Below are 27,600 nucleotides of genomic sequence, written 5' to 3'. Positions count from 1 at the left end.
TTTAATGTCTTGACTGATTAAATAATCAATCAATCAAAATTTATTTATATAGCATTTTCATACAAAAAGTGCTATAATCTGCAAAGTTGGAGTTAATGTTAGCAACAGGCTTTTTTGGTCTACATGCTTGCCTAGACTTTAAATTGTCTCCTCTCAATATCTAGAATTACAAAGGATGAAAGTGTTTAAGGTAACTTAGATTAGCGAAACCTTACAGAAAAATCACCTGCAGAACTTTTAAGGATATTTTAATGTGTTGTTTTAAATGTTCTACCCCAGAATCCAGTCTTATAAATTCCTCTTTTAAGACTAAATAAATAAAGGTCTTGAACCACTGAAAACTGCCTTTCCATCACAAAAGATAGACCTAAAAAGTAAGCAACTGGCTGGTTTTTCTGCTGTTTATGAGTAGTCAGCAAGCGGATGAGTATTCTGGTCATATCACACCAACAAAGGCTTTAATTGGTCAATGAACAAATGAACACAATAAAAACAATAAAAACAACTAGATGTTGATACTGTCCACATCTTTTCCTCTTGTAATTGTGTGTGAAACTAAACAGAGGCAAAATACTTGCAAAAGCACACCGATGACTGATATCAATGCAATTCATTCAGCATAATAGAATAGACTCAAGTGAATAGTGCTTCATGAAAAAAATAAATAAATAATAAAGCCAAGAGATTCACCATATGTCATGCTTCACGTTGATGAACTGATTCACATTATAGTTAAGATGCAAATAGTGACTGGATTTAGACTAAAAAGAAATTGAATTTCCTAATTAGTTTCTCATAAACTGAATTAAACATTTAAAGAAAAACAATGACAGAATCAACTTTATTAATGCCATTTTCACAGCCCCAGCTTGAATCAAATAATCATAAATCAGATAATCAAAATCTCTTTGTCATCTTATTTAGCCAAGATTAAAGAGGAACAAAGCTCTTTGCCATGTCTGCTTTGATAACACTGATGGTCTGTAAATCTGGTGGCTTTTCGATAGTTTGATTCCTTCCAGGAATCCAGGTTCAGCCGCACCTTTTGTTTAGTGCTGCTTAACAAATGTTACTTAATGGTAATTACTAAAATGTCATTATGAAAATAGCAAATTCGCCAACTATAGTTGATCTGATCTCAAGTGAAGACAAGTCTTCTTAGAGAAGAATGTCAAATTAACATTGTTGTGTTCAGTAAATAACCTGGCACTGAACACCACAACAACAAAGGAGGTGATCCTGAACTACAAGACAGAGCCCCCCCACCCCTCTACATTGATGGTGAGTGTGTTGAGATGGTCCACACCTTCAAGTTCCTGGGAGTTCTCATCTCAGTGGTTGTCAAGAAGACTCAGCAGCAATTACATGTCCTGAGGATCCTCAGGAAGAACGACTTGAGCACCGATCTTCAATGATTGTTGAAAACTCTCTTGATCTGACCTTCTTGATCTATCTTTTGAATGAAGGTTAGAACCTTCCATGATTCCCTTCTTCCTACTTATGAACATATGCCACCAAACCAACGCACATCATGGTAAGTGGATTTTATGAAGACATATGTTAAATATGGAGGTGCTGACATCTTGAAAATTAGATTCCATCTTTGTAGCGAAAAAATGAACAAAGCAGAGTAATTCTGTAATTTCTAAGGTTTTCTTTACATGAAAACTGCAACATTTTGTAGTGTGGACCAGTTTAGCTATTTAATATTCAAGTAATTCCACAAACAAGATTGGCAGGAAGGTAATTGTGTGTCCACAGGAAAGTATATAACATGGTTTATTTACATACCTAAGTTTGTAAAGAAAACCAACAGAATTCATTTTAGGACTGTGGTAAAATAAAACCTTATTGCTAATAAAAGATGGTGAGCAGCAGAATATAGAGAACCAGCATGCTCTAAACCACGATGGTGAAATCAGCAGGAAATTAGAAATATGGCAAAATATGATCATCAAAAAATACTTATTTTTATGTTTGTAATGCTAAAATAAAATAAATGATATGATTTAATGTATTCTTTTGCTTTTTTGAGTGACAAAAGTAATGGTTATAATATTCCTGATCAGAATTGGAGAAACTTCTTGAACTCATTAACATCTAATTAACATCATTAGTACTTTACTTTGCTAAATTGCAAATAAGCCTGTTAGTAGAAATCATTTATATAAAAAAAATTCCCCCAGAGTTCTATTCTTGATTTATTGGATTTATTGTCTGTAAATCCTCTTCACAGTTTTTCCAGCTTCTTCATGGGCTTCTAATCAAGTAATGGCTCAATTAATCCTTTGAATTTCCACAGAGTAGAACAGGGACATTCACTAGGAGCCAACAGAAGATTAATAGCAGCCTAACATGCAATAGTGAGGGTACAAAACTGTGTACAGACACCAGTGGGTTTAGAAATTTAAATGAAGACACCACACATCTGAATTCAATCAGTCTTTGTAAGGGAATTTAAGCAGCAACAAAAATGTCAGGAGGGCAAAATTGTTTGTGTGAAAAGAGGAAAGACACATTCATATTTGCTCATATTCATCACTCTATCAGTCTTATAGTTTTAGTGTCCTGTCTGTTCTTGTTTTCTTGGGGTCAGGGCACTATCCCAAATATTTCATAGGAGGAACATGACCTTTGAATTTCCTATTCCTTTTTTGGTAACAGCTTGTCTCCACTATATTAAGAGATCTAACTCACTAAATCAGTTTTGACTGAGAAACATTTGCCCATTTAGCTAAAAAGGGATTAAGTTAATACAAAGGAGGAAGCCACAGAAAAATGCTCTTTGGTTCTACGTATGTATTGAAAATGAGACCTCCTCAATGGATATGATTACACGATCCAATCAAAATAGTCTATAAAATAATATAATCCTTTAATGTAGTATTTATAAGTTAAAAGACTTGACACTGTTTTTCACTCAGTCTGTCCTCTTGGCTTTTTAAAACAGGAAGGCGATTGGTCCTATCTGTCAACCATTACTGACAGGGTTTGTTGATAGTCATACAATATTGTTGTTGCCAAATTTTAAAGTGCTGGCTTAAAGATCTACCTGCTTCATTCAGGCTGGTGTAAGAAACCTGTAATCTCTCTCTGAAAAGACCCTTGTCTCAGCTCTTTAAAGGAACTGTCCTCAAAAACTAGGAGAAGAGCTCAGCCCTCTGTACTACAGAGAAATTACACTACAGCTGATCTACCAGCTGCAGCTATCTCAAGGAAAAAAAAAAACATTCAGTTAACATAATAATTAATGTTATTTCATATGTAAAATCTAACTAATAAATAATTACACAATTGCCTTCAAAGTTTCTATTGAATCAGCTTCATTTTATATTTTTAAAGCCACCTCTTAAAATCATCTTCACCATGTGAGCTATAACCATAAGACAGCAGGGTTAATACCATGTTTAAGTAATGATTCACTGTCATGTGTAGAGTACCAGAAACAAACACCTATTTCAACTAACTTTGAAAGGTAATTGCAGAATACTGAATCAGATATTTCAGTGACTGTTTCAGAAGGTTTAACCCATGATGATTGCCTTTACTGGCAACCAAGAAAGCTGTTATCAGCTCATCTAAGTTGAATTATTACCAAAGGAACTTCTAGAAGGAAGCATCTTCGGGATTTGTATGGAGCCCATCCCACCACCAAACCGAAGGATTAAAATAATCCAGTCCAATAACATTTTGTGACAGTGACTGATGGTAGCTGTTTTTAGAGTACTTATGCTTCCACTGAACATGTATAATATGTTATGAATTCCCATGTTTTTACAGTATTTCTGTTTTTCTGTCTCAGTAATCCTTGACTGTCATATTTGACCATTCATACTCTGTTCAGTCAGCTGGAAACAGACTGGGCTCAGCATCAGCTGAAGTGGTTGAATGAGCTTGAGAAATAATGAGCTAGAATAAATCTGAGATATGAAACCTTTCAACTGATTTATTTTCCCAATCTTCACTGTTATTTACACCTCAGTTAAAATGCTGAAAACCAGCTGAAAGGACCCTACAGTTGCTTGAAAAATGTCCCTGAATGTACAGGGACCTGGTACTATTGGTTGAAATGCAGCTTCAGAAGTAAAAGATTTTAAAACATCTTGAAAAGTGCATAATCAATATAATGATCATAAACTGCTGAGCGATTACATTTTGTATTGAAGTTTAACTGCTATTGAAGACATTGAGAGTATTTTGATACATCTGCACTGTCAGACTTTTTGCTTTAGGTGTGCAATAATTAACCATTAGCTTTACTAGCAAGAGGATGTATAATTACTTTTAACTGTATTTTAGAATAGCTGCTTATAACCAGAAATTAATAATATGATTCATCATCAGAATCTTGCACATTTTCAGCATACTGTCAATGGTTTGGTCAGTAAATTAGACACTGACTATATTACTGTATTTACAGAATATAAACTAATCAATTAGATGCAGTGCCAGAGGCAGGGTGTGTCCAGGACAGGTCCAGGTCATAATGTTGACACAGAGAGACAGATGGACTGTCACACTCAGTCATAGTCAATTTAAAAGTGCACATCGAAAGGCTACAATAGGCCACAGCTCTAAACACTGCACCCCCCTGCTGGTCTAAGTTTAATTCAGGACAAAAACTGTAAAACATTTGCAGGAGAACTTAAAGCTCTTTGTGTTTTTATCCTTTCAGTTTAAAATCCAACACTTTTCTTTTACACTCCAAAAATAACCAAAAACTAACCAGTAAATGTGTGGTATATGAGTGCTGTAGCACTTTTTTCCCCCCAGAATTGCATCATTTAATAGTAGCATGCTGTTTTACAATAATAAAGCACAATACAGTTTAAAGTCCACTGTTTTTTTCACACATAATACTCTACAGTCTACAGTGTAGTTGCAGTAAATTGCACAAGCTTACAATGGCGTAGGGAAAAGGTATTTCTCTTCTTCTACTTCAGCAGGTCTCCCTGGTTAAAGTTGTGGTGCCTGTTGATCCTTCTTTCCTGTCCTCTCTTTACCCCCCACCGGCCAAGGCAGATGGCTGCCCTCCCTGAACCTGGTTCTGCCAGAGATTTTCTCTTCCTGTTAAAAGGGAATTTTTTCCTTTCCACTGTCACCCCCAGCCCAGTGATGGGGGACTGAATCGAAGACAAGATTCAATGCAATCTGTTGGTTTTCCTTAGATAGGCTATAATTTTTTTTTTATGAACTGGCTCGTATGAACACAGTGATTACAAATTACACTAATGTGGATTTGTTTGAGTTGGATGACAATGAATAGGCTTGTTATAAAATGTTGCTATACAAATAAAGCTTAAATGAATTGATTTAAATTGAAAACGACAAGGTCAGAGGCTGCAATCTTTAAACTAAATCAAGCAAAATGATTAGAAAAAGTAAATTGTGACCTATTCGTCTAATGTTTTTGCACCTGGATGTGAAAAAATACAGAAATACAATTTTAGTCTTTTGTTATTGTGTACTTTTGTAGTAAATAAAGCATCCTAGAATAAGCACACTATCAAAGATCAATATGCCTTATTTTTTTTTGCAACACCTAGATATTAAGATTTGCTTGTTTCTCCATTTTATACTTGCCTGGCTGTTGCAAAAGCAGGTTTGTGCTGTGTTAAATAGATTAGTTTAAAGCATTTTCAGTAACATAAGGCAACCAAGTTGCAACCCTAATAAGATTTGTATCTGGCACGTTTTGCATTTAAATCCTCACACACTAAATTTCTACCCTATCTTGCATTTCACCAAGCTCCACTGCAGGGAGCAAACAGCACAGTAGTAGAACCATGTTGCTGATTCCAGTTCAGTATTGATGTTCTGTCACCCCGAGGGAGCACTCATAGTGCGAAGAGACACGAGTCAGCACTTGGTGAGCTTCAGCCAATGAGAAACAAACAAAAAGTATAAAAAAGATGCAGTGAAATTTGTAAGGAGCTCACTGGGTTTGAAGAACTGTTAGTTTAAAAAAAGAGATCCTTTGTATCAGAAGTAGTGAATTAATAGCAATTAGTGAGAAAGGCATCTATGTGACTTCTGTACTCTCTAGGGATCCACATCTCAGTCATCTGACATAGGCTGCTGTCTTGCATCTAAGACAATGGCAAATTCTGTGAAGTGTGACACATCAGGACCCATCTGCTTGGATTATATTCTTCAGGCATGGAACACTAAGCTGCTCTGCTCTTGCATTCTCTCAAGCATAAGACTGGTAATAAAATGCACATATACTGCTTTGAATTATCTACCTCTCCCCTCTCCTGAGTTGTAATAACCATTGTGGGGTTGGACAAGCTGTGAGTCAGAGTCAGGGACTGACAGCAGAAGCAGAGCTGAGATTCTGACCTCCAAACATCATTGGTCAGCAAACTGGGGAGGGGGAGATATATACTGCAGTGTCTTTTTTTCTGCAGTGGGCAGAGAGAACATGCAACATTGTTTCTGCCTACAGCTCTACTAGTTTGAGCATCACCATTTTTTTTTACCACATCTCTCCATTTCCATTAGCGTAGCTTTCTGCGTAAGCAGCCAAGGGGATTTTATTCCTCTTTTTCTGGAAAAAATCAAGCTAAAAAAGGTGTCAACTGTCACTACTCTTTTGATAATCTAGTCTATCGTGTAGTTTTTGCATCCCTTATATACAGTAAACCCACTGAACTAGAATCTTGCACTGCTAGATGTCACAAGTCACTGTTTTTGGAGAATCAGAAGAGATGAATGTTCAAACCACACAAGAGCAGCACTGTCATTATATACCTGTGCAAATTTCTGTTGTCATTATGAAGTGAGGATTTGAACCCACTGATAGCAAAGTTTCTGCATTAGTTAATGAACATGATTATATAACACAGGTTAACACACTATATATAGCCATAAATAGCCAAGAGGGTAAACTCACCTTTTTTTTCAAGGCATTCCAACAGTCCAAAGATCCGGTGTGCAAATGAGGGAGAGATTTACCCAAGCCGGTAAGATGAAGAATGTGGCACACACACTCCCATTGATGGAGCTGCTGCCTCCGTCCAGTTAACCCTTTTGCATGAGTGCATTCAATCACATACACACATGACATGCAGCAGCTATTTGTGAAACATGCTACTTACTCAGCCCACAGTACAGCTGGTTTCTCCTCACTCCTCTTCCCTCATTTAACTTATCCTTCTTGCACGAATCTGACCTCGACTTGATTTCTGTCAGCTTTTATGCTTTAGTTTGCCTCCTTCCCCTCCCGAGCTTTTAACAGTGCACCTCATGATTTAGCCCGTCTTGTGGTAGAAGTGAGTTGCAACATTTCCTCGCTGCATCATTTCCTCCATATACTTTTTGATCTCATCTTATCTCATTAGCCTTATTCTTACAGAAAGCACTACATCTTATCCTTCTTTTTATTCACATTATTAGCTTAACCCCAGCCACTATGCTGACCATGCAAGCTGTCTCCACTTTTAACAGATCTACAGCAGTCCCGCCATTGGCACAAAGCCCTGTAAGCTGCCTCAGCTTAACAGTGGGGTAAACCAATCAGGTGGCCTAAAGTCTATGGCAAGACAAACCTGCTCTATTAATCTGAGGGGAAGATAAAGGAGAAACAAAGAGGAAATAAAAGGTGTTTTGAATGGCTCTTTGTGTGTGTAGTACTGTACTGAAAGTTTTCTTAATGAGGAGAATGTAATGTGTTTTTCTTCTACCACTGTAAACCAACAATACAATGCAACTGCCCTCATTCACAGTATTAATCCAGTTACCACAGACACTAAACATGCTGTGTTAGAGGGTCACAGAGAGTCTGAGTCTTCCCACCATAAATCTCTGCCTGATTATTATAGCAGATGAGCAAGTGTGAAAAGTAAATGGAAAACTGGGAAAAATATCTTTAAAATGTATCAGAAGGGTATTAAGGAAGTTAACACACCTCGGTTGACCTGCTCATATTACTTGTGAGGTAAGCCTATTTCCACTAAAATATGGATATCAGTCCCAGGTCACAAGAATATGGAGCCATGTGTCCAAAAGTAACTTAGACTTTTATTTGGCACAGGAGAATCCTATAACATGCACACTAAGTTTTTTTTTTTCCTTTTTCTATTGAAAGATTACTATCAAAACTATAATATTGAAAAACAAACCTTAAGATGCTATCATATGAAAAGCCAAAAAAGAACAAGTGTCAGGGTGGGATGGGTGAATTGTTTAAGGATCACCAAAGAATCAGATCACCAAATTTCTGTAATACTCCTTCCAGTAGAGTTTGAGAACTCTGACTGAATAAGTTAAAACCTTTATTTTTAGCATCATCAGCAAATCAGTGGATTACCCCAATCAGTTGTATCCTTTAGGGACTTTGACCATAAAAAAAGAAAAAAAAGAAAAAACAAAAACTAATGCATGCAATAAATGTCGAGTCTTTATTTGTCTTCTGCATGAAATGTCTGCACCAAATTCCATTTATTGCATCAATAAGCATCATAGGAAATCATGTTATTGATTGGATATGTGCTCTATAGCATTACTGCTTATATGATGATAATTAGTATACTATGAATCAAGATAATATCTGATTCTGGAAATAAAGAAATGCTTAGCAAGGAAACTTTCTGTACTGGATATAAAAGTAATTATACACAAATTAAGTAGCATCTGAAACAAATAATAAAAAAAACCAACAACTTATTACAAAAGGAAATAATCAGTTCCTCAAGTTAACGATGACATGAAAAAACAGTTTTGATCTACTGTGTTTCACATTTACTCTGATTCATTTAGCACCAATGACAGATCATTTCTGCTCTTCCATTAGTGCTGACCTTTCAAAATGGACTTGCCAATATGGTTATCTTCGGATTTATTGGTATTTGAACCGTCCCATTAATGCACTTACTTTCTACCTAGAACTGCAAAGACACCAATATGTAGAGTATAATAAATATCCACTTCCCATAATTTACTTGCAATGACTATCTATAAGTGACCCAGATCCAAGCAGAAAAACACATAAAAAAAATAAAAGTAAATAAAAAAAAAAAAAAAAAAGAAGAAAGCCAGAAAAAGTGAGCTGGGTGATGAGTAGATCTCTGATTATAGATAACAGTTAGAGAGTATAAACACATAAACAAGAGCTTAATCTGTCTTTTTTATGTTTGATTCTTTTAAATGATTGCATCTGTTTGTGGCAAAATTCAACACAAAGAAATAAACGGTGGCTACCAGGAAGAATGCTTTTACTGTGGCCTTCAAGAGGTGGGCGTTTAGTGGGACAATAATAATGTTTGTCTGCCCTCTAGCGGTTATTTTGTACAACAGCGTCAGTAATACCACTTAGGTTTCGTTTCTTCGTATTTTGAACATATAAACAAGTCTGAAATGTAATAAATACAATGTGTTAAAATAATAATAAAAAATAATGTATTTTGTAGTCATTTAATAATAACAAATATATTAGGTGAGTTTACACTTAATTGTAAAGGCATTTTATTCTGTTCTTCTTAAGCTGGTGTGTCAGCTTTCTGTGCACACCTAAATGGTTTAATCTCTTTCTGAGTTGTCAAACCAGTTCTGATATTATATATTATTCACGGCAGCTGAAATCTGTATTCAGTTTATGTGAGGTGAGTCAAATATAATGTTAGTAAAAAAGAAAGAAAGGCAACATAACTTTTTATTTCTCACTTGATTCTGATGTTTGGATAAAAAAAATGGATTTGTCATTAAACCAAACCTAGAAAAAATCTCGCACGACGGTGCAGATCCTGTGTGTCCTTGAAGACTGTTTCCTGCTTGGCTAGAACCAAAGTAGTAAGTTGAACAAGAATTAAATCATCTCCGTGCTTACTGGGCTGTAGGACTTCAGTCTGAGTTGGAGGATTTTAGCGTAACGATACAGACTTCATATCCCAGTAGGCAGAAATCAACACGAAACAGTTAACGCTGAAGTATGCAGACGTAGAAGTGAAACCGGACTCGCGGGTTTCATAATTTCCTCATTTTTTACTAATTTCTCATTTCGTGGCTCCGATTGTGACTCTGCTCTGGATTCCTGAAGAAGCTGCGAGGAAGGAAGCAAATTGTTATTTGACTGTAGTTGTGAAAGACTTCGACCGGGTTTGGTAAGTGATCTATGACTATTGTCAGTCTTGGTATGTGAAATCTTTAAATTGTATTAAATAATAAAATAAAAAGGCGTGGGTACTATGGAGGAGGTAAAGTGACACAATGAATTAATTAAATATATAATTAAATAATTACTTAAATGTGTCATTAAATAATTAAAATGATAAATACATAAATGTGTTATTAAATGTATCATTAATTAATTAAATACATCATTAAATAATTATTTAAATGTGTCATTAAATAATTAAAATGATAATTAAATACATTGTGTTATTGAATGTATCATTAATTCATTAAAATACAAATGAATATATGTAAAAACATGTGTAATTATTTCACTATTTAATTAATTATTTCATGGTCCTGCAGTGCATCATGAATTTATTTAATCTGTCAACCTGGCCCATCAAACTCAGTGGGCGGGGCTAACCCAGAGCACGTATCGAGGAAAGCAGAGCATTTATTGAAGTTGTTGGACATATTTCGTCACTTTTCGACCAAAATATTGACCACAGAGTGACTGCAAGTTTAGAAGTACTCCACCGCTTCTCTGGAACCAGGACACAACAACATAGCATAGAGGAATAACGCCACACAGTGTATTGAAATGTGTTCTCTAGCTCTGCATTGATCCATTATCTGGAGGGCATTTGTCTGGACTTGTGGAAAGAGCAACCAATCAGGCGCCAGGATCCGCCCACTGAGTTTGATGGGCCAGGTTGACAGATAAAATAAATTCATGATGCACTGCAACACAGGACCATGAAATAATGAATTAAATACTGAAATAATTAATTAAATACTGAAATAATTAATTAAATGGTGAAATAATTAATTAAATAGTGAAAAATTCTATATGTTTTTACATATATTCATTTGTATTTTAATGAATTAATAATACATTTAATAACACAATGTATTTAATTATCATTTTAATTATTTAATGACACATTTAAGTATTTATTGAATGATTTATTAAAATAATTCATTGTGTCACTTTACCTACTCCATAGGGCACATGCTCATGCTGTAATAATCAGTACATTTTTAAAATATAAATAGTTGACAGCATATATTTATGTGTAGGCTATAGCTTCTAAAATCATCTTTAGCTGCACAGAATGAGCACTTGTAATATTAAATGACAGTGAGTGAACTGGATTATTAGTTGTGTGAAATTCAAGGGAAATTAGTATCTGGTACAGCTCTGTCCCCTCAGCTTTGTCAAGACTGTCTCCAAACCCAGTAGTTTCAAATAGACCCAACTTTCTCTCCTCCCACCAGATTCCTTCCCACCAGCTGCACCAGCTGAAAGCAACTGTTGGTATTGTAAGAAATCTCTAATGTTTGAATAAATAGAGCGTAAAAGCACAACAGGTGATTTTCAGACCAACAGGTCCAAAAGTTAGGTTATTTAACATGGGTGGCATCTATTCTTACATCACATGAACAGTGAAAGTGGGAAATGAGAATGGAGACCATGCAATACATCAGTAGTTGCTAAAAAAAACATTTTAAATGGATCACATAGCAAAACAAAAGCTGAGCTATTTTGCTAACTCACCACTTTGTAACTTTATTATGTCACTGTTATTGTTGATGATCTCAGTATAAATTTAAAGCTTAAATTGTGATTTTCCTGTCTTTTTTTCTTCTTTTAAAGATCTTTGAAACAATGTGTGCCCCTCGTTCGTATTTCCTGACATGGGTCCTCCTCATATGTAACTTTATATTGGGATCCTACCATTATATTTCCTCCCAGAAGAAGGCCACCTGCAATGTACAAAATGGCAGAGCTGACTGCAGTCATCTCCAGCTTAGTGCAGTCCCTTCAGACTTACCCAGGAACATCACCAGCCTGGACATGTCTCACAACAGATTGTCACGGATTCTTCCTGATTCACTGAACCGCTACTCAGGCTTGCTCCACCTCAACATCAGTTACAACAGCATCACCAAGCTGGATGAGGGCTTGTGCCAGAGCCTGCCTCTGCTGCAAACTCTAAATCTGGAGCATAACGAGGTGCATTTGCTGAAAAAGGAAGATCTGAGCCACTGCACCGGTCTAACATGGTTGAATATGGCTAGCAACAGGCTGAAGCTACAGGGAGAACCCTTCTCTGTACTAGAGGTATGCATCCATGACAGCATTGTGTTGCATCACTAAAAGTCTGAGAGTTTATGGAGTCGGAGAAACTCAACACTGCTGCTCATATTAAAGATAAACAAGACAAAGATGAACATGCCTTTCAATTTGACAGGATTTTTTATATTGAGATCAAGAAGTTGTTAAAGGGTTTGTGCTGTGATGTCCCACTCATGCATTATAAGGCTTGATTTGATTTTCTTTCCCCTTTCCCGGTTTCCAGAAGCTGAAATTTCTTGATGTCTCCATGAACAAGCTGCAGTCTGCCAAGCTTGGCTCTCAACCTCAGCTGCCCAGCCTGGTGAGCCTCAGTCTTGGATTCAATGATTTCAATTCTCTGGACAGAGAGGACTTTTCCTTTCTCCATCTTTCACCGTTTTTAGAGGTCCTCAACATGTCATCTGTGTCGCTCAAAACAGTAAGTTACTGACATAGAAATGGGAAATGAAATGATATTCAGGATTGGAACCTTTAGCCAGTATAAAACTGTACTTTCAGTTGTTTGTTTTGCTTCCCCTTTTGGTCTCACATCAAGATTTTTGTGATTGTTTTGTTGCAGTTGGAATCTGGTTGCTTTAAGCCCATTTCTGGCCTGCACATGTTAACCCTTGATGGGAGCAGTATGGGCACTAAGTTGATTTCCAAACTCTTCTCAGAGCTGTCAGACACAGTTGTTGAAGTCCTGTCTCTTCAGAAGATGAAGCTCATCACACTCACAAATGCAACGTTTGCAGGCTTGCAGAACACAAATCTAACTTTTCTGGATCTGTCTAGTAATGGCATGAGCAAAATTGAAGAAGGCTCGTTTCAGTGGCTGCCTAGACTTCAGACTCTAATCCTGTCAGACAACAACATCAAGCATCTGACCAAGGGAACATTTCAGGGCCTTAAAAGGCTGAAAAAACTACAACTGACAAAAGCCTTGGTGAAAAGTCACACATCCGCTATCCCTATTATTGATGATTTCTCTTTTCAACCATTAAGCACCCTTGAAAGCTTGATATTGCAAAGAACCACATTTGTGGAAGTTACAGAGCACACCTTCTCAGGCCTGACAAGTCTCACAGAGCTTGATCTGAGCTGGAGTAGTTACATGCACACACCACAGAGAAACATCACCAACAAGACCTTTGCCTCACTTTCTGCTTCCCCGCTCAGAAAGTTAAATCTGACAGGAAATGCTCTTACACAAATAAATCCTGGAGGCTTCTCCGCTTTGAAAATGCTCACAAGTCTTTTTCTAGATCACAACTTTATCAAGCAAACACTCACTGGCAAAGAATTTGAAGGTCTCACTCAGATACAAGAGATTCACATGACCAATAATTTCCAATCAATTAATCTGACTTCTAGTTCTTTTGTGAATATGCCTAATCTCAGAGTCCTGACTTTGGGAAAAAGTTTGAAAGCTGAAGCCTTGAACCAGGATCCCTCTCCATTCCGGTCACTGTCCAACCTCACTGTATTGGATCTCAGCAACAACAATATTGCTAATATCAGAGAACATTTGCTGGAGGGGCTTGGGAACCTCAGGGTGCTGAAACTCCAACACAACAACTTAGCTAGGTTGTGGAAGATGGCTAACCTTGGTGGACCAGTGCTATTTCTCAAGCATGTACAAAGGTTGATAACCTTGCAAATGGATTTTAATGGACTGGATGAGATCCCGAGAGAGGCCCTTAGGGGTCTAGGTACCCTGAGGGAGCTAAGCCTTAGTAACAATCTTTTAAACAATCTTAAGTATTCAGTTTTTGATGATCTGAAGTCCCTTCGTCTTTTACGTTTAGAGAAAAACCTGATTACGTCTGTGAGGCCTGAAGTGTTCAGAACTCCCATGAGCAACCTTAGTGTGCTTGTCATGGCCAAAAATCCATTTGACTGCACCTGTGAGAGCATTCTGTGGTTTGTGACATGGTTGAATAACACAAATATGACCAGTGTGCCAGGTCTCAGGGACCAATATATGTGCAACACTCCGCTAGTTTACTTTAATCACCCCATTATGGATTTTGATCCCCTCTCTTGTAAAGATATGACCCCATTTCAGGCTCTTTACATACTAAGCAGCACAGCTGTTTTGATGTTAATTTCAAGTGCACTGCTCACGCGGTTCCAAGGCTGGAGGATTTGTTTTTACTGGAACATACTGATCAATCGGACTCTGGGATTTAGTGATGCCAAGGCTGAAGAGGGCAGAGAGTTTGAGTATGATGCATACATCATACATGCACAAGAGGACGCCAGCTGGGTAGAAAGACGGATGGTCCCTTTAGAGAATGAACAATGTCGGTTTTGCTTGGAGGATCGAGATTCGATTCTTGGAATGTCTCAGCTTGAATCCATAGTGAATAATATGAGAAATTCCAGAAAAATCTTGTTCGTCGTGACTGAAAGTCTTCTCAGAGATCCCTGGTGTAGAAGGTAAATCAAGCATACACTGCATGAGTTTTGAATGATGATACATTAAATCTACTCAAAGCCAGGTAAAGATAAAAACATAAAAAAATGCAGTACTGTGTTGACAATTATACACTAAAAGTAAATTTGATTCATTCAAAAATGCCATCAGTAGTTACCAAAATACAGTTGTACACAAAGTACTTGGCATTCCAAGTACCTTGGAGAACTGACCAGTTTTTCTGTGGGTATAGACAGTCTCACTGTCTTCTATGTCTTCATGTTTTCTCTGTTTGTCTCTCTACATTCAGATTTCAAGTCCATCATGCACTTCACCAGGTTATTGAAGCCAGCAGAGATTCAGTTGTTCTGGTCTTCCTGCAAGATGTGCACGACTACAAGTTGTCCCGTTCCCTATTCCTTCGCAGGGGCATGTTGCGTCCAAGTTGTGTCTTGAACTGGCCAGTCGAGAAGGAGAGGGTGCCGGCCTTTCATCAGAAGCTTCTTATTGCTCTCAGCATGACTAATCGACTGCAGGAGTAACTTTTTTTTCTCCAATAAAAGGCGTAAAATCATCAATACTTACTGTACAGTAACTACTTCCCTATGGAGGCTTTTGACCTTTTGGGGGTGAATATTCTGCTTGTATATTTGTTTTTTACTGCAGTAACTATGTTTGGCATGTTTTGTTCTTTTTAACAACAGCATAAAATTAAAGCAACATGGATGTTTCGACATAAACATTTAGGAATTACTTCAACAGAGTTAACTGAACAAAAAGAAATACAGGCTCATATAAATAGCATATCCTACCATATAACTGTGATAGTGGTGTTCAGTTTGTGTGTCTGCATCATCACTCAACTCATACTAGAATATATTTTCCTCATTTTTATTTATAAAAACAAATTTCATTTATGAAATTGACATATTCTGTGGTGTTTATTAAGCATTTTATGTTTTTCCCAAACAGAGCCATCATATATTCAATAATTAGTCCTGTTTAGTACCTTGCTGCATTTGCAATGTATGTGTAATGTACATACCAACATTTCAACAATAAAAAGCTCCCAGTGCAGTTTGATTCAAATATAAATACCTTTTCCCATAATCAGTGTCGAGTTTTTGAAAAAGCATAGTTAAAATGTAAATATATGAAGTAATTTTAGCTAAATAAATTAAATGGAACATAGCTTTGTCCATTTAGCATTTTTATTCTGGAATTTCATGCAAACATTAGCATTCATTTTGCTGTCATCAAATACCAAAGGGCCTTATTGTGTTTCTCTGATATCTTGTGGTTAGATCAAGTATTACACCATTTGTTGCAACCGCTCTGCTGTAATCAAATTTACTTGATTTTCTAATATTGTAAAAGATTGGTTTAGGAATGTAAGCTAGTGAGCTATTTGTTTACTAACATTTGTACAGTTACATACTTGAATAACAGGATTTGTTAGTCACACTGAGCCGCTCTCTCATGGAAAATAGAATATTACTTGTGCCTGTAGATGTTTTGTGTGAGAGGGCTACTTATTTCTATAACTGCAACTAATAATTTTGTGCAATAAAATAATTATCCCACTACCATGTTATATTGTGGTACAGAGATTTGGCATAAGTGCAACAAACGGTTCTTTAGGGCTGGAACCCTGGCTAAGCAGTGGGTTTTCCTTACATAAGCTCTAAACCTAAACCACGTTCAGTGACTTGAAATAGACTTTTGACACAGTTCAAAGGTGTTCATGAACCTGTACTCCCTGCTCAGCCAGGACTCAAGCCCTAAATATTTTTTTTAATGTCTTTTTATTTTTACTTTTTAGAAACTTTTTCTTTTTAGCAGTGTAATCAAACTACAGCTAGTAATTCAAGAACTAAGTTGTAAAATGTGTGTAACATCAATAGCATGTGTTTTAAGGAATATTTGGAATAAAAAATTATAACTTTGCATTACAAAGATATTGCTAAAAAATGATTTCATATGGTAATTTCTGATCATACTTATGCAAAGGATAAAGTAATCATTATTCAGTAATTGTGCAAGGCTATCATGTGGGTCGGGGTGACCTTTAGTACTGGTAGTTATTGCAGCAGGAATGGGGAAAGGATTTAAATACTATTTGATTTGGTCACTATGTTGTTTAGAGAATGTGACATTTAGTCCATTATGCTGAGCTGCTTGTACAACATGGCTTACCTATTTAGCAGATCCAGATGCTCCAGAGGAGTCTCCACACTGCACAGAGACAACCTGCTTCATTTCTGTGTTTGTATCTTCCACCAAAGATTTATAGAAAATATGCAAAATTTTGTTACTACAAACCATCTACACACTAGTTTGTAGTAACAAACTCTGCCCCTTCTTGTATACAACTTCAGCAGTCCATTTCCAGTCCATAATAGCACTACATATCTGTAGGTATACTCCTCCTATGTTTTGTTTACATACAGGATGAGGAGTTTATTTGCACCAGTTCCCTGAACTCAGTTATTTGTCCATCACAGATACACCTCACTGTAGAGTATCTTTTGTAGATGACAACAGTCAAAGTCCTAGCGAAAAAAAATGGAGAAGGTACACTACCGTTCAAAAGTTTGGGGTCACTTTGCCATGGGATTCAATAGGGAAGTGACCCCAAACTTTTGAACGGTAGTGTAGTTTCTGCAGAACCCTTCTGCTGCTGTCCACCCTCTCAGAAACATGTTGTTTAAATTCAATTCGCTGCAATTCAGCTGTATTTGTATAATGCCAGTTTACAACAAAATCATCTCATGGCACTTTTACGGATATAATCAATTTGAGCCAGTTAATTTTGATCCACTTAAAATAAATCCACATTAGTCCAATTTATAATAAATGTGTTCATACAAGTTAATTCAGTAAGAAAAAAATAATTGTCTCGCTAACAGATTGCATGAAATCTATTCTTTGTTTCAGTATCTCATCCTAAGCATGTACTGGATGACTGGTGACAGTAGAAAGGAAAAAAAAAACCCAGTTAAAGGTGAAGGAAGGAAAGGAAAGGTGCCCATTTGCCTGAACCAGCTGGGGGTGGAGAAGACAGAACAAAGGGATCAACAAGGACCACAGCTTTTACCCAGGAAAACTTACTAAGAGAAAAGAAGAGAAATTTATTGATTTAATTTCACATATTTCTACAAGGAAAATAAAGAACAAAGAGACAAAAAGGGAAGGAAGTGCTCAGTGCATCATGGGATGTCCCGTCTAAGTCTATGGCAGCATAATGAAAGTTTGAGAGTCAAGTGTTCTGTTGGGAAAATATGGACCTATGACATCTTTAATATACAATGGAGCTTGGTAATGGAAAGCTTTACATGTGAGGGGAATAATTTTATCTTTGTTCTATTTGCTGTCCATCTTTATTTTATCTCTCCACACAAACACACCCTCTTTCTTTGGCTTCCTATGACCACCTCATTAGAGCTACTTTGGTTACAGGTCACCGTGGTGTGTAGGTGACATGAAAATGAGGATGTGCAGAGGAACTGACTGCATCCCTAAGTTTTTTTTTTTTTTTTTTTTGGTGGAGCAGCTGGAAAGTTAGAGATTGGTGTGGTGGAAATATTTAGAAGTTGCTATGGTGTCTGCCTGGCAACAACTGCACATGTAAGCATAATAAGGAGAAAATAATATGGCATGGGCCATAAATATCAGCTCTGTCAAGCAGGGACAAAGTTCAGCTTTATGACCTATTCAGGTCATAGTCAAATTAAACAGACTGTGTTAGATTCATTTATTCATGCAAAAACACAAACTACATAGACCGTCAAAACCAAAGTCCTCATGGCAGACTTTAGTAGTTCAAAAAGTTTTGAGCTGCAACACAACGACCAGTAAATGAAATGTTATTACAAAAATATCCTATTTCCTGTTTACATTGTCAAAACTGATAGCCTTAAAATCTAAAGCCTTTAGTCATTAAATACACATCGTGCTAAAGTACTGTTAGTTATTAACCAGTCAGGTTTAACATAGCACAAAAAAAGTTCTTGCATAATATGAGATATGAACCGGACAAAGTTCTTGATCAGAGTCATCTATAATATATATATTTTTTTATTAATCTAAAGCCAGTGAGTTGTTAGGATTGTTAAAAGAAGGGAGGAGCCATAGAGGCTGCCTCTGTTATATATAGTGACATGAGGGCAAGTTAGTTCAGATACTTCACCTTCACACAGACCAGACAAAAGATGGCAGATTTGCTTGGTAGTTATAGTGTACCTTTTCTTGGAATTAGCCTCATCATTGCTGCTCTGACCTACATTTCTTACAAGCTGCTGAGCAGTTACATTCAAAAATGGTTTGAGATGAAGCCTATTCCAGGTTTGGAAGGAACATATCCCTTTATTGGGAATGCACTGATGTTCAAAACCAATGCAGGAGGTAAGCAAGCACTCAAAGCGCTACTGGAGGCTGAGTAAGCTGAGGATTTTTTGGTTTTTAAATGCACAGTTAAAGAAAAAATAAAATCCTTCTTGTTTCAGATTTCTTTGGTCAAATTTTGGAGTTTACCACTGAGTTCAGAAATACACTACTGTTTAAAATCTGGGTTGGACCAGTTCCTTTTGTGGTTCTTTATCATGCTGAAACTGTTGAGGTACGTTGACTGACATCTCCACATGTATAGCACCAGCACAGTGCAAGAAGTAGGTGTTTAACTCTTTAAATGCCAGTGTGAATATCTGAATTACTACCTTTTATATGTTGAAAAAAACAAAACAAAACAAAACAAAAAAACAAGGAAAAAACAAACAAAAAAAATACAAAAAAACAAAACAAACAAACAAAAAAACAAACAAACAAAAAATAAAACAAATCTGAATCCATGCTATTTCCATATAATAAATACCACAGATATGGTCTTAGGTGGTGATTAGAATCTTGGATGTCAAAGAGTAACAACAACAAACTGGTATTTAAACAGTTAAAATCCTAAAATGATTGAATGTTTGGTATGTTTTGAACACGAAGTTGCTCAACCCTTGTAGGTCTTTATAATTTACTATTCTTGGTCATTAAAGAACAAAAAAGTCCCCCCAAAAAACTGCTAAAAAATTTATAGAATAATATTTTTTTTTACACTTTTTTTCCTCTGATCTTTCAGTCATCTTCAGTCCTAATAAAAAACTAATATGTTTTCATTCAAGTTATTTTTAACCCTTTAAATGCCAGTTTTTCTAACACAAAGTCACTATGAAACACAAAATCTGAAAATAAAAGTTGGTTTCTTTTATTTATTTTACATACAATACATTTTGGGAAAATGGCAATTTTATGTAAAGATCAGTCTTAGATTTACTAAAACTAAAGAACAAAATTGATTTTTTTCTGGCAGGGTCAGATTAATGATTTACTGTTCTTTCGGGTCAAAGGGTGAAAAATAAGTCAGTGACTCCCATTAAAACCACATTTTTCAATCTCTTGACCAAAACACAATAAAGTCACACATCCTCTAATGCCAGGGCTTTATTTTAGAGAAAAAAAGTAAAATTAGTCATTTTTACAATTCATCATGATATGGTTTATATCATATAGGCCTGTGCTTGAAACACCTGTAATAAAACACTCATAATTCTTCCCTCCACTCTCTCAGAAACTATTTTTATGCAAAAGTTTTTTAGTTTTTTTGTTTTTAGGATTTAATCTGTCTTTAGTATCTGTAGCATGTGTCTGAAGTATGCAAAAAGCGACAAGCTAATGCTTGCTAAGCCATTATGTATTTGGTATTAGTATATTTACTAAACAGGACAACTTCATGGATTTGGGTCTCTCTCCCTTTCTGTCTCTGCCTCTTTTAAACTACCTCTTGAAGAAAATTCTGAGTAACCCAGTTCATCTGGACAAGGCTTTTGCATACAAGTTTCTTCATCCATGGCTTGGAACTGGCCTGCTCACCAGGTATGAATCTCTCTTCTAGATAAATACGTTCTGACAAATCATCAGGAGAGATAAAAAAAAAAAAAAAAAGCCAGGTTAAGTAAAATTTATATTTATTTGCAAAACATGGACAAATTTGTGAAAGTGCGAATGGACAAACAATGATGAACCAACAACAGAGATTTCAACAAGCAAAGAACAACAACAACAAAAACAAAAAACTCCAGATGAATAAACAAATAAACAAGCAAATAAACAAAAGAAAAGACATGTGCTAATGTAACAGGTTATATCCTGCGCTGGTCTTGACAAGTACAGGCAGTAAAATAAAGATACCAGATTATTTCTCTGTCAAACAATCTTTTTTCACCATGCATTTCTTCATTGTAAGTGTTGTTGTGCTGGGATCCCGTGGTAGTGTTACTGGGATGAGGGCTTGACATTATTGTTGCTAATGAAAAGGGGGCCCTGCAGAACAGTTTGGGAACTAGTGAATTAGAGAATACTTAAAGAAAATATTAAATGTGTTCTTTTGACAAATGATTAATATAATTTATATATGGATAAGTGCATACAGGTCTTTTATGTCTTTTTTTTATTTGATTAGCACTGGAAAAAAGTGGCGGCAGCGGAGAAAGATATTGACACCAACCTTCCACTTCTCCATCCTAACGGACTTCTTGGAAGTGATGAATGAGCAGGCGGAGATTCTGGTGAAGAAGCTGGAGAAGCTGGCGGGGAAGGGTCCATTCAACTGCTCCAACCACGTAACCCTCTGTGCTCTAGATATTATCTGTGGTAAGTATATGTAAATCCAAGCTGTCATAAATCAGAAAGGGAATTGACACCTTATTCTTGGGAAAATGTAATGTTCATGTAAGAGCAACCTGCACGTCTGTGAAGGTACCACCAATGCTGAACAATACAAACATGTTTTAAAACAAATGCTTCTATTGAGATGAAGTCTTTTTTCTTTAGCAAAGGTCAAAACATGAAGTACTTTATGAAAAAAAACAAACAATAAAAAACAATGTTAGGATCAGAGTTGAACTACTGAACAGCTTAAATTCTATATCAAGCATAAGTAGTAAAACCACAGCAACCATCTACCACAGTACACACACACTTCCATAGTGTCAGGAATAGTTGATGCTGCACATTCACACCAGCATTAACTTTTAGACTTCTCACATTCAACTTTTGATATTTATCTTTGTTCTTTTCTTATTGTAATTCATCCTATAAAATCATCCAGCTGGTTTGTTAGCATTGTGCCAGTTTTTAAACTGGATATGCTGCTTAGTAACAGTTACAGTCTTTTTATTTGTATGACAATATATATTTACTTCAACTCATCCCTTTCATTTCAGAAACGGCAATGGGAAAGAAAATTTTTGCGCAGAGTAATTCTGAATCAGAGTATGTTAAGAGCGTGTACAAGTGAGTTATTTTGATTTTCTTTTTTACCACTCAAACAATGATCCAGTAATAAAGGAAAATGGTCTGATTAGCTGTTCTTTTTTCCTCAGAATGAGTGACATTGTCAGCCGTAGACAGAGGACACCTTGGTTTTGGCCAGACTTTGTGTATTACTACATTGGTGAAGGCAAAGAACATGACAAGACGCTTAAGATCCTTCATTCGTTCACACACAAAGTGTGTTACGGAGCTGGCGGTTCCATGACAACAGAAGATTCAAAGCATTTGTTGAATTTGTTCATGTGGAACGGATAATTGGAATTAATCCTTCACTTTATTTATGTTTAGGTAATTTGTGAAAAGTCAGAGAACATGTCTTATGTGGAATCAGACAGCGACTCTGATCAAGGAAAGAGGAAACGACGGGCTTTTCTGGACATGCTTTTGAAAACCACAGATGAAGATGGCAACAAGTTGAGCCATCAGGACATTCAAGAGGAAGTGGACACCTTCATGTTTGAGGTTGGTGGAAAAAAAAAATTAAAAAACAAGTAAAAGATACACTCAAATGTTATTACTTATCCACGAAAGGAAAATCTACTTATGTATATAATAAATGAGTTTTATTTTAGTGCCTTATTTATATTCCTTTGTTTTGCAGGGTCATGATACGACAGCTTCTTCTATGAACTGGGCTCTACATCTGCTGGGCTCACACCCTGAGGTGCAGAGAAAAGTTTATCAAGAGCTACAGGAGGTTTTTGGTAACATTACAGCCCACCCACTCTTTTCTCACTTTATTTATGGTGTTTATAATCTGTGGCCTTCATGCTCTTTTCCAGGATGTAAACTAGATTGCCTTTTATATGGCAGTTTGCACAAGATCAAGGATCTAAATTTGCATTAAAGCACAAGAGAATTAATTTATTCATAATTAAGACATATTCTCAAGTTCTGTTTTCATTTTAACCCTAACGACATAACCTCATCACACCTAGTTATGTAACCTGTTTTGTTAAGAATTCTTCATTTATTGTCACCAGATATAGCTAGAAAAATGATTGCTTATTTCATAGACACATTCAATAATGATTCAGAAGGCTATTACACTCTGAATAAGACAAGCAGGTAGTGTTTGATGAGTAAATAAAAGCAGAGGCTTGCTACTGGTAGTGCTGCTTTACATTTTCCTAATTTTATATATTTAATGTGCTAAGGTACCTCTAGCAGACCCATCAACACAGAGGATCTGAAGAAACTCAAATACCTGGACTATGTGATCAAGGAGGCTCTGCGCCTGTTTCCCTCTGTGCCTTTCTTCGCTCGAACCCTCTGTGACGACTGGCATATCAGTGAGTTACAGAGTGATGACACTTGAATGAAACATTCATTTGGAGTTCAAAAGTCCCCTAGTGGCGGTATTTTTTTTTTTACAAAACTGAAAGGGAGGCAAGGCATATAACATGAATTTTATTTTTACCACTGCATCCATTTTCCCTTTCCATTTATTAATCAGAGCATTTATAATAATCTCTTAAGATCAGCAGAGTGAGGATGCTTAAAAACAGGGGGACTTGTTTTTCATGCTTTCAGTGGAGCTTTCATAAGAAGGAGCCAACCTCCATCTGTGCATATTATAAGGATGGTGTGAAAAGAAGCTGTGTTGTGCTGATTCTTGTTTTATGTGCAGAAATTGAATTGTGTGAAGAAAATGAGCCAACACACCTGCACTCAAAATAAGACTCTTTTTACCTCCATGACCACTTAGGGTCGGCTTACTCCACATCTCCTGCAGCTGCTTTATAAGAAGGACCTTGTCAGTTGCTGTTAAACTAACAGTTCTGAATGACATTTGCTGCAGTTTGCTGCTGTTGGCGTCTAATATTCCCACAGCTGGCTCATCTGAACACTGAAAAAAAAACAAAAAAAACAAAAAATAAAGGCACCTTGCAGATAGACATGTCTCAGGATTTACACCCTAAGAATCAGATTGATTTGAACATTCATTGTTAGAAACTTTGGTTTAATCAGTGAGTTTCCCTCTATAGGCACAAAGCTTAAGAAAGTCAAATTAACTAAAATAAATTATACTGGCGTGATTTAAGGTGTTTGTTAGAAATAATGCAATTTGAAAATATAGCACTTACAGAAGAAGAGAGTGGCCATGCTCGGTTATTATTCTTTTTATTCTATTCTATTCTATTCTACAGTCATTTAGCAGACGCTTTTATCCAAAGCGACTTACATTCAAGAGTAAGAACAACACAAGCATGAATTCAAACAAGATAGGACGTCATAATTAAGTGATAGTCAGACCGTTTTGAGTCCAGTTGGACCCAGGTGCTGTCATGTAGTGCTAGTGCAGTGCATTTAATTTTTTTTTTTTTAGTAATTTTATTTAAATACAAGATCACGATTTCATCACATAATATCATCTTGGGCATAGGTGCACACAGCTTCTTCAGTACTTGGTTGAGCCAAAACGCTGGACAAATATTTCTAACTCATTTAGTTAAGCTAAATGTGGAAATGCTCCTTAAACAACTGAGTCTTTAGCTTGGTCTTAAAAGTGGGTAAGGACTCTTTGGTTCGGACAGAGTTTGGTAGATCATTCCACCAACAGGGAACAACAGAGAAGAAGAGTCTAGCTACCGATTTTGTGCCACGTGATGGGAGCACTAGGCGTCTTTCACTGGTAGAGCGTAACTGTCGAGATGGAGTGTAGCTCTGGATTAAGGAGTGAAGGTAGACCGGAGCCATTTGGGTTATTGTTTTGTAAGCCAGAAGCAGAGCTTTGAATTTGATGTGTGCTGCAACTACAAACCAGTGAAGAGCAATTAGCAGCGGAGTGACATGAGCTCTTTTGGGCTGGTTGAAGACCAGACGTGCTGCTGCGCTCTGGATCATCTGCAGAGGTTTAACTGAGCATGCAGGCAGGCCAGCCAGTAAGGAGTTGCAGTAGTCAATGCGTGAAATGACCAGAGCCTGGACCAGGAGCTGTATCGTGTGTTCAGTCAGGTAGGGTCTGATCCCACTGATGTTGTAGAGAGCAAATCGGCAAGACCGGGAAACCGAGGCAACATGGTCCTTAAAGGTCAGCTGGTTGTCTACCATGACACCAAGATTCCTGGTAGAAGTTGTAGGAACAAGTGTGATGGAGTTAAGCTGCACGCTTATCTGTGGCGGTAAGGAAGGATTGGCTGGAAAGACAATAAGCTCAGTCTTGGACAGATTTAGCTGAAGGTGGCGATCCTTCATCCATGCAGAGATATCAGCAAGGCATGCTGATATATTTTTAAAATCATTTTAAAAGTAAAATTTCACGTTGCAAGATTATGAGGACTGCTTTCTTGTGATAACAGGATAACGCATCTCGTTATCTTGAGAAAAGTGTGTGGAGTCTGCATGTTCTTCCTGTGAATGCTTGGGTTCTCCTGGCTTCCTCCTGCACTCCAACGATATGCACGTTAGGCTGATTGGTGTCGAAACTCTTGCTGCGGCGTAGGTGTGGACATGCTTGAGTGTTTGTCTTTCTCTGCTGGTCTTGTGATGGACTAGGAACTGCTGGAATAAGCTCTAGTCCCCTTGCGATGCTGCATTTGGAATAATCAGTTATTGCGAGAAAACAAAGTCTGTTTCCTTGCGATAATGAGATAAATGATCCTGTTATCATGAGAAAACAGTGTTAAAAAAAATCATGTAAGCACAACCACTCTCACACTGGTGGTCTTTTTGACAACAAAAGGAATGATCATCATCATGCATCATACTGTATATTTGCCCATCAGGCAATCCATTCTTCTCTTGCAAATCACTACATAGAAACTTGGTAATAACTCACTGGAGCCATGACTTAAAACACAATGTAGCCCATCAGCCAATTTTTAAAAATATGGCTAAGAAGTAAAATAGAATAGATGGCATGAGCCCAAATATCCCCTTCAAGAAATCTTTGCTGCCCTTGTCTTCTTATAAATAAGAAACTTATTGGAGTGAGAAGAGTTGTGCTGTAATTGTGTAAGAGGTACTATATTTGAACCTTAATCGTGATATTTCCTGAGCCTAATCAATTAGATTAGTTGCCAATGTCTAAACAAACCATTGCATGGGATAGAAAACGTAACCATGAAGTAAGACTACTGACAATTATATAATGATAATATTAAATGGCAAATTTCATCTGTCTTCTACCTTACAAATGCTTTTCAGTACTTCATGTTCATTCATTTACCTTGCATTGGTGATCAGACAGGGTGTTTGACTTTGTTTCTTGAACATCTTAAAGATTTTTTAAAATCTATTTTCACTCGTAGGTAGTTACAAGGTTCCAAAAGGTGCCAATGTAATTATAATCACCTACGCCCTTCACCGTGACCCACGATACTTCCCCGATCCTGAGGAGTTCAGACCTGAACGTTTTTTGCCGGAGAATGCGGCAGGACGTCCTCCGTATGCGTACATCCCTTTCTCTGCTGGACTCCGCAACTGCATAGGTAAACACGAAATAGTTTGACTTTGTTGCTCATCTATTAATGAAGCTTTTATTAGATATACCATGTGTGACATTGCTATGTTTCTATTTTTTTTTTTTTACCTATATGTTTCTATAGGTCAGCGTTTTGCTCAAATGGAGGAAAAGGTGATTTTGGCCTCCATTCTGCGTAACTTCACTGTTGAGGCTTGTCAGAAACGTGAAGACATTCGTCCAGTAGGGGAACTTATCCTGCGATCAGAAGAGGGTATAACAATCAAACTGGAAAAGAGGGTGTCTCAGACTTCATCAAACTAGACCCTGTTGTTTTCTTATAAAATGTTCTACTTTGCTGCAAAAGTCTAATAGAGATGCTCGGGATGTTAACGAAATACTCTTTACATAGTCAAGGGGAGTCATGACCCTGCATTTGTGACTTCATGGTGTACTGTACAGTATACTTGTTAATTGATTCATTGATTCATTAAAATATTCATTCATTCATTCATTCATTCATCCATCCATTCATTCATTCATTCATTCATTCATTCATTCATTCATTCATTCATTCATTCATTTTCTTTACCCATCTCTTCCAGTTCAGGTGTGCAGGTTTACCTGGAGAACTTAATAAAGCTGGAGAAACACTGTTTAAAAAAAAAACAAACAAACAAAAAAAAAACCATAAATTGTTGTACAAACACGAAACAAAAATGAAAGTTTTTGCTGGATTTCTGTAATTATTTTGACTCCTGCTGCAAATTTGGAAAACTACGGAGCCCCCCCACAGGGAACACAGATCATTTTGATTTGATGCTGTGAGGGACAGATGCAGAATAGAAACACCTAAAGAAATTGAGCAAAACTGAGCAAAATGGCGAACGGCTAACGGCTTTAATAAGCTGTGTTCTCTCTCGGACCATCCCTTTTTTGCAAAGGAACACAAAAGTATTGTGTGCTAATGCAAAAGTATTGCGAGCTAACACAAAAGTTTTACAAGCCCTCACAAAAGTATTGCATGCTAACTCAAAAGAAAAAAAATGATCCGTGTTCCCTGGGGGGCTCCATAGTAAACTGTATATACTACAAAAGAAATAAAAAGTTTTAAATGCTTATGGTTTCTGCTGGTATTTTGTATTATCATACCCAGTGAATCCTAAA

At 36.7% G+C, this 27,600-nt stretch overlaps 2 protein-coding genes across 4 annotated transcripts; both read left to right on the top strand.

Annotated features, from left to right (window-relative positions):
* Nucleotides 1-9,885: 9,885 nt before the first annotated feature.
* Nucleotides 9,886-16,522, top strand: tlr3 (toll-like receptor 3). 3 transcript variants are annotated; one of them, XM_041982265.1, is made up of 6 exons: nt 9,886-10,100; nt 11,392-11,427; nt 11,771-12,238; nt 12,477-12,671; nt 12,813-14,674; nt 14,962-16,522. In XM_041982265.1, exons 3-6 carry the CDS (start codon nt 11,783-11,785, stop codon nt 15,191-15,193), a joined length of 2,745 nt encoding a protein of 914 aa, XP_041838199.1. In that variant the 5' UTR covers nt 9,886-10,100; nt 11,392-11,427; nt 11,771-11,782; the 3' UTR covers nt 15,194-16,522. The 3 variants fall into 3 exon arrangements, with proteins under 3 accessions (XP_041838199.1, XP_041838198.1, XP_041838197.1); XM_041982264.1 differs by having other exon boundaries at nt 11,392-11,436; XM_041982263.1 differs by lacking the exon at nt 11,392-11,427.
* Nucleotides 16,523-18,830: 2,308 nt separating this feature from the next.
* Nucleotides 18,831-26,943, top strand: LOC121637920 (cytochrome P450 4V2). Its single transcript, XM_041982266.1, has 11 exons — nt 18,831-19,055; nt 19,157-19,269; nt 20,485-20,570; nt 21,157-21,347; nt 21,920-21,989; nt 22,079-22,205; nt 22,317-22,490; nt 22,630-22,732; nt 23,186-23,320; nt 26,282-26,461; nt 26,579-26,943. Exons 1-11 carry the CDS (start codon nt 18,863-18,865, stop codon nt 26,755-26,757), a joined length of 1,551 nt encoding a protein of 516 aa, XP_041838200.1. The 5' UTR covers nt 18,831-18,862; the 3' UTR covers nt 26,758-26,943.
* Nucleotides 26,944-27,600: the final 657 nt, after the last annotated feature.

This window comes from Melanotaenia boesemani, chromosome 4 (assembly GCF_017639745.1).
Source record: "Melanotaenia boesemani isolate fMelBoe1 chromosome 4, fMelBoe1.pri, whole genome shotgun sequence".
NCBI lineage: Eukaryota > Metazoa > Chordata > Actinopteri > Atheriniformes > Melanotaeniidae > Melanotaenia > Melanotaenia boesemani.
Note: the sequence above shows the minus strand (reverse complement) of the source record. Positions and strands in the feature narration are given on the sequence as shown.

What these genes read in the sequence shown, in the direction of transcription:
- tlr3 (XM_041982263.1), top strand. Translation starts at nt 11,783, where the DNA reads ATGTGTGCCCCTCGTTCGTATTTCCTGACATGGGTCCTCCTCATATGT. An exon ending in AACCCTTCTCTGTACTAGAG is followed by an intron (nt 12,239 to 12,476) that starts GTATGCATCCAT and finishes CCCGGTTTCCAG; the next exon opens with AAGCTGAAATTTCTTGATGT. An exon ending in AGAGATCCCTGGTGTAGAAG is followed by an intron (nt 14,675 to 14,961) that starts GTAAATCAAGCA and finishes CTCTACATTCAG; the next exon opens with ATTTCAAGTCCATCATGCAC.
- LOC121637920 (XM_041982266.1), top strand. Translation starts at nt 18,863, where the DNA reads ATGGCAGATTTGCTTGGTAGTTATAGTGTACCTTTTCTTGGAATTAGC. An exon ending in TATGTTAAGAGCGTGTACAA is followed by an intron (nt 21,990 to 22,078) that starts GTGAGTTATTTT and finishes TTTTTTCCTCAG; the next exon opens with AATGAGTGACATTGTCAGCC. An exon ending in TGGACTCCGCAACTGCATAG is followed by an intron (nt 26,462 to 26,578) that starts GTAAACACGAAA and finishes ATGTTTCTATAG; the next exon opens with GTCAGCGTTTTGCTCAAATG.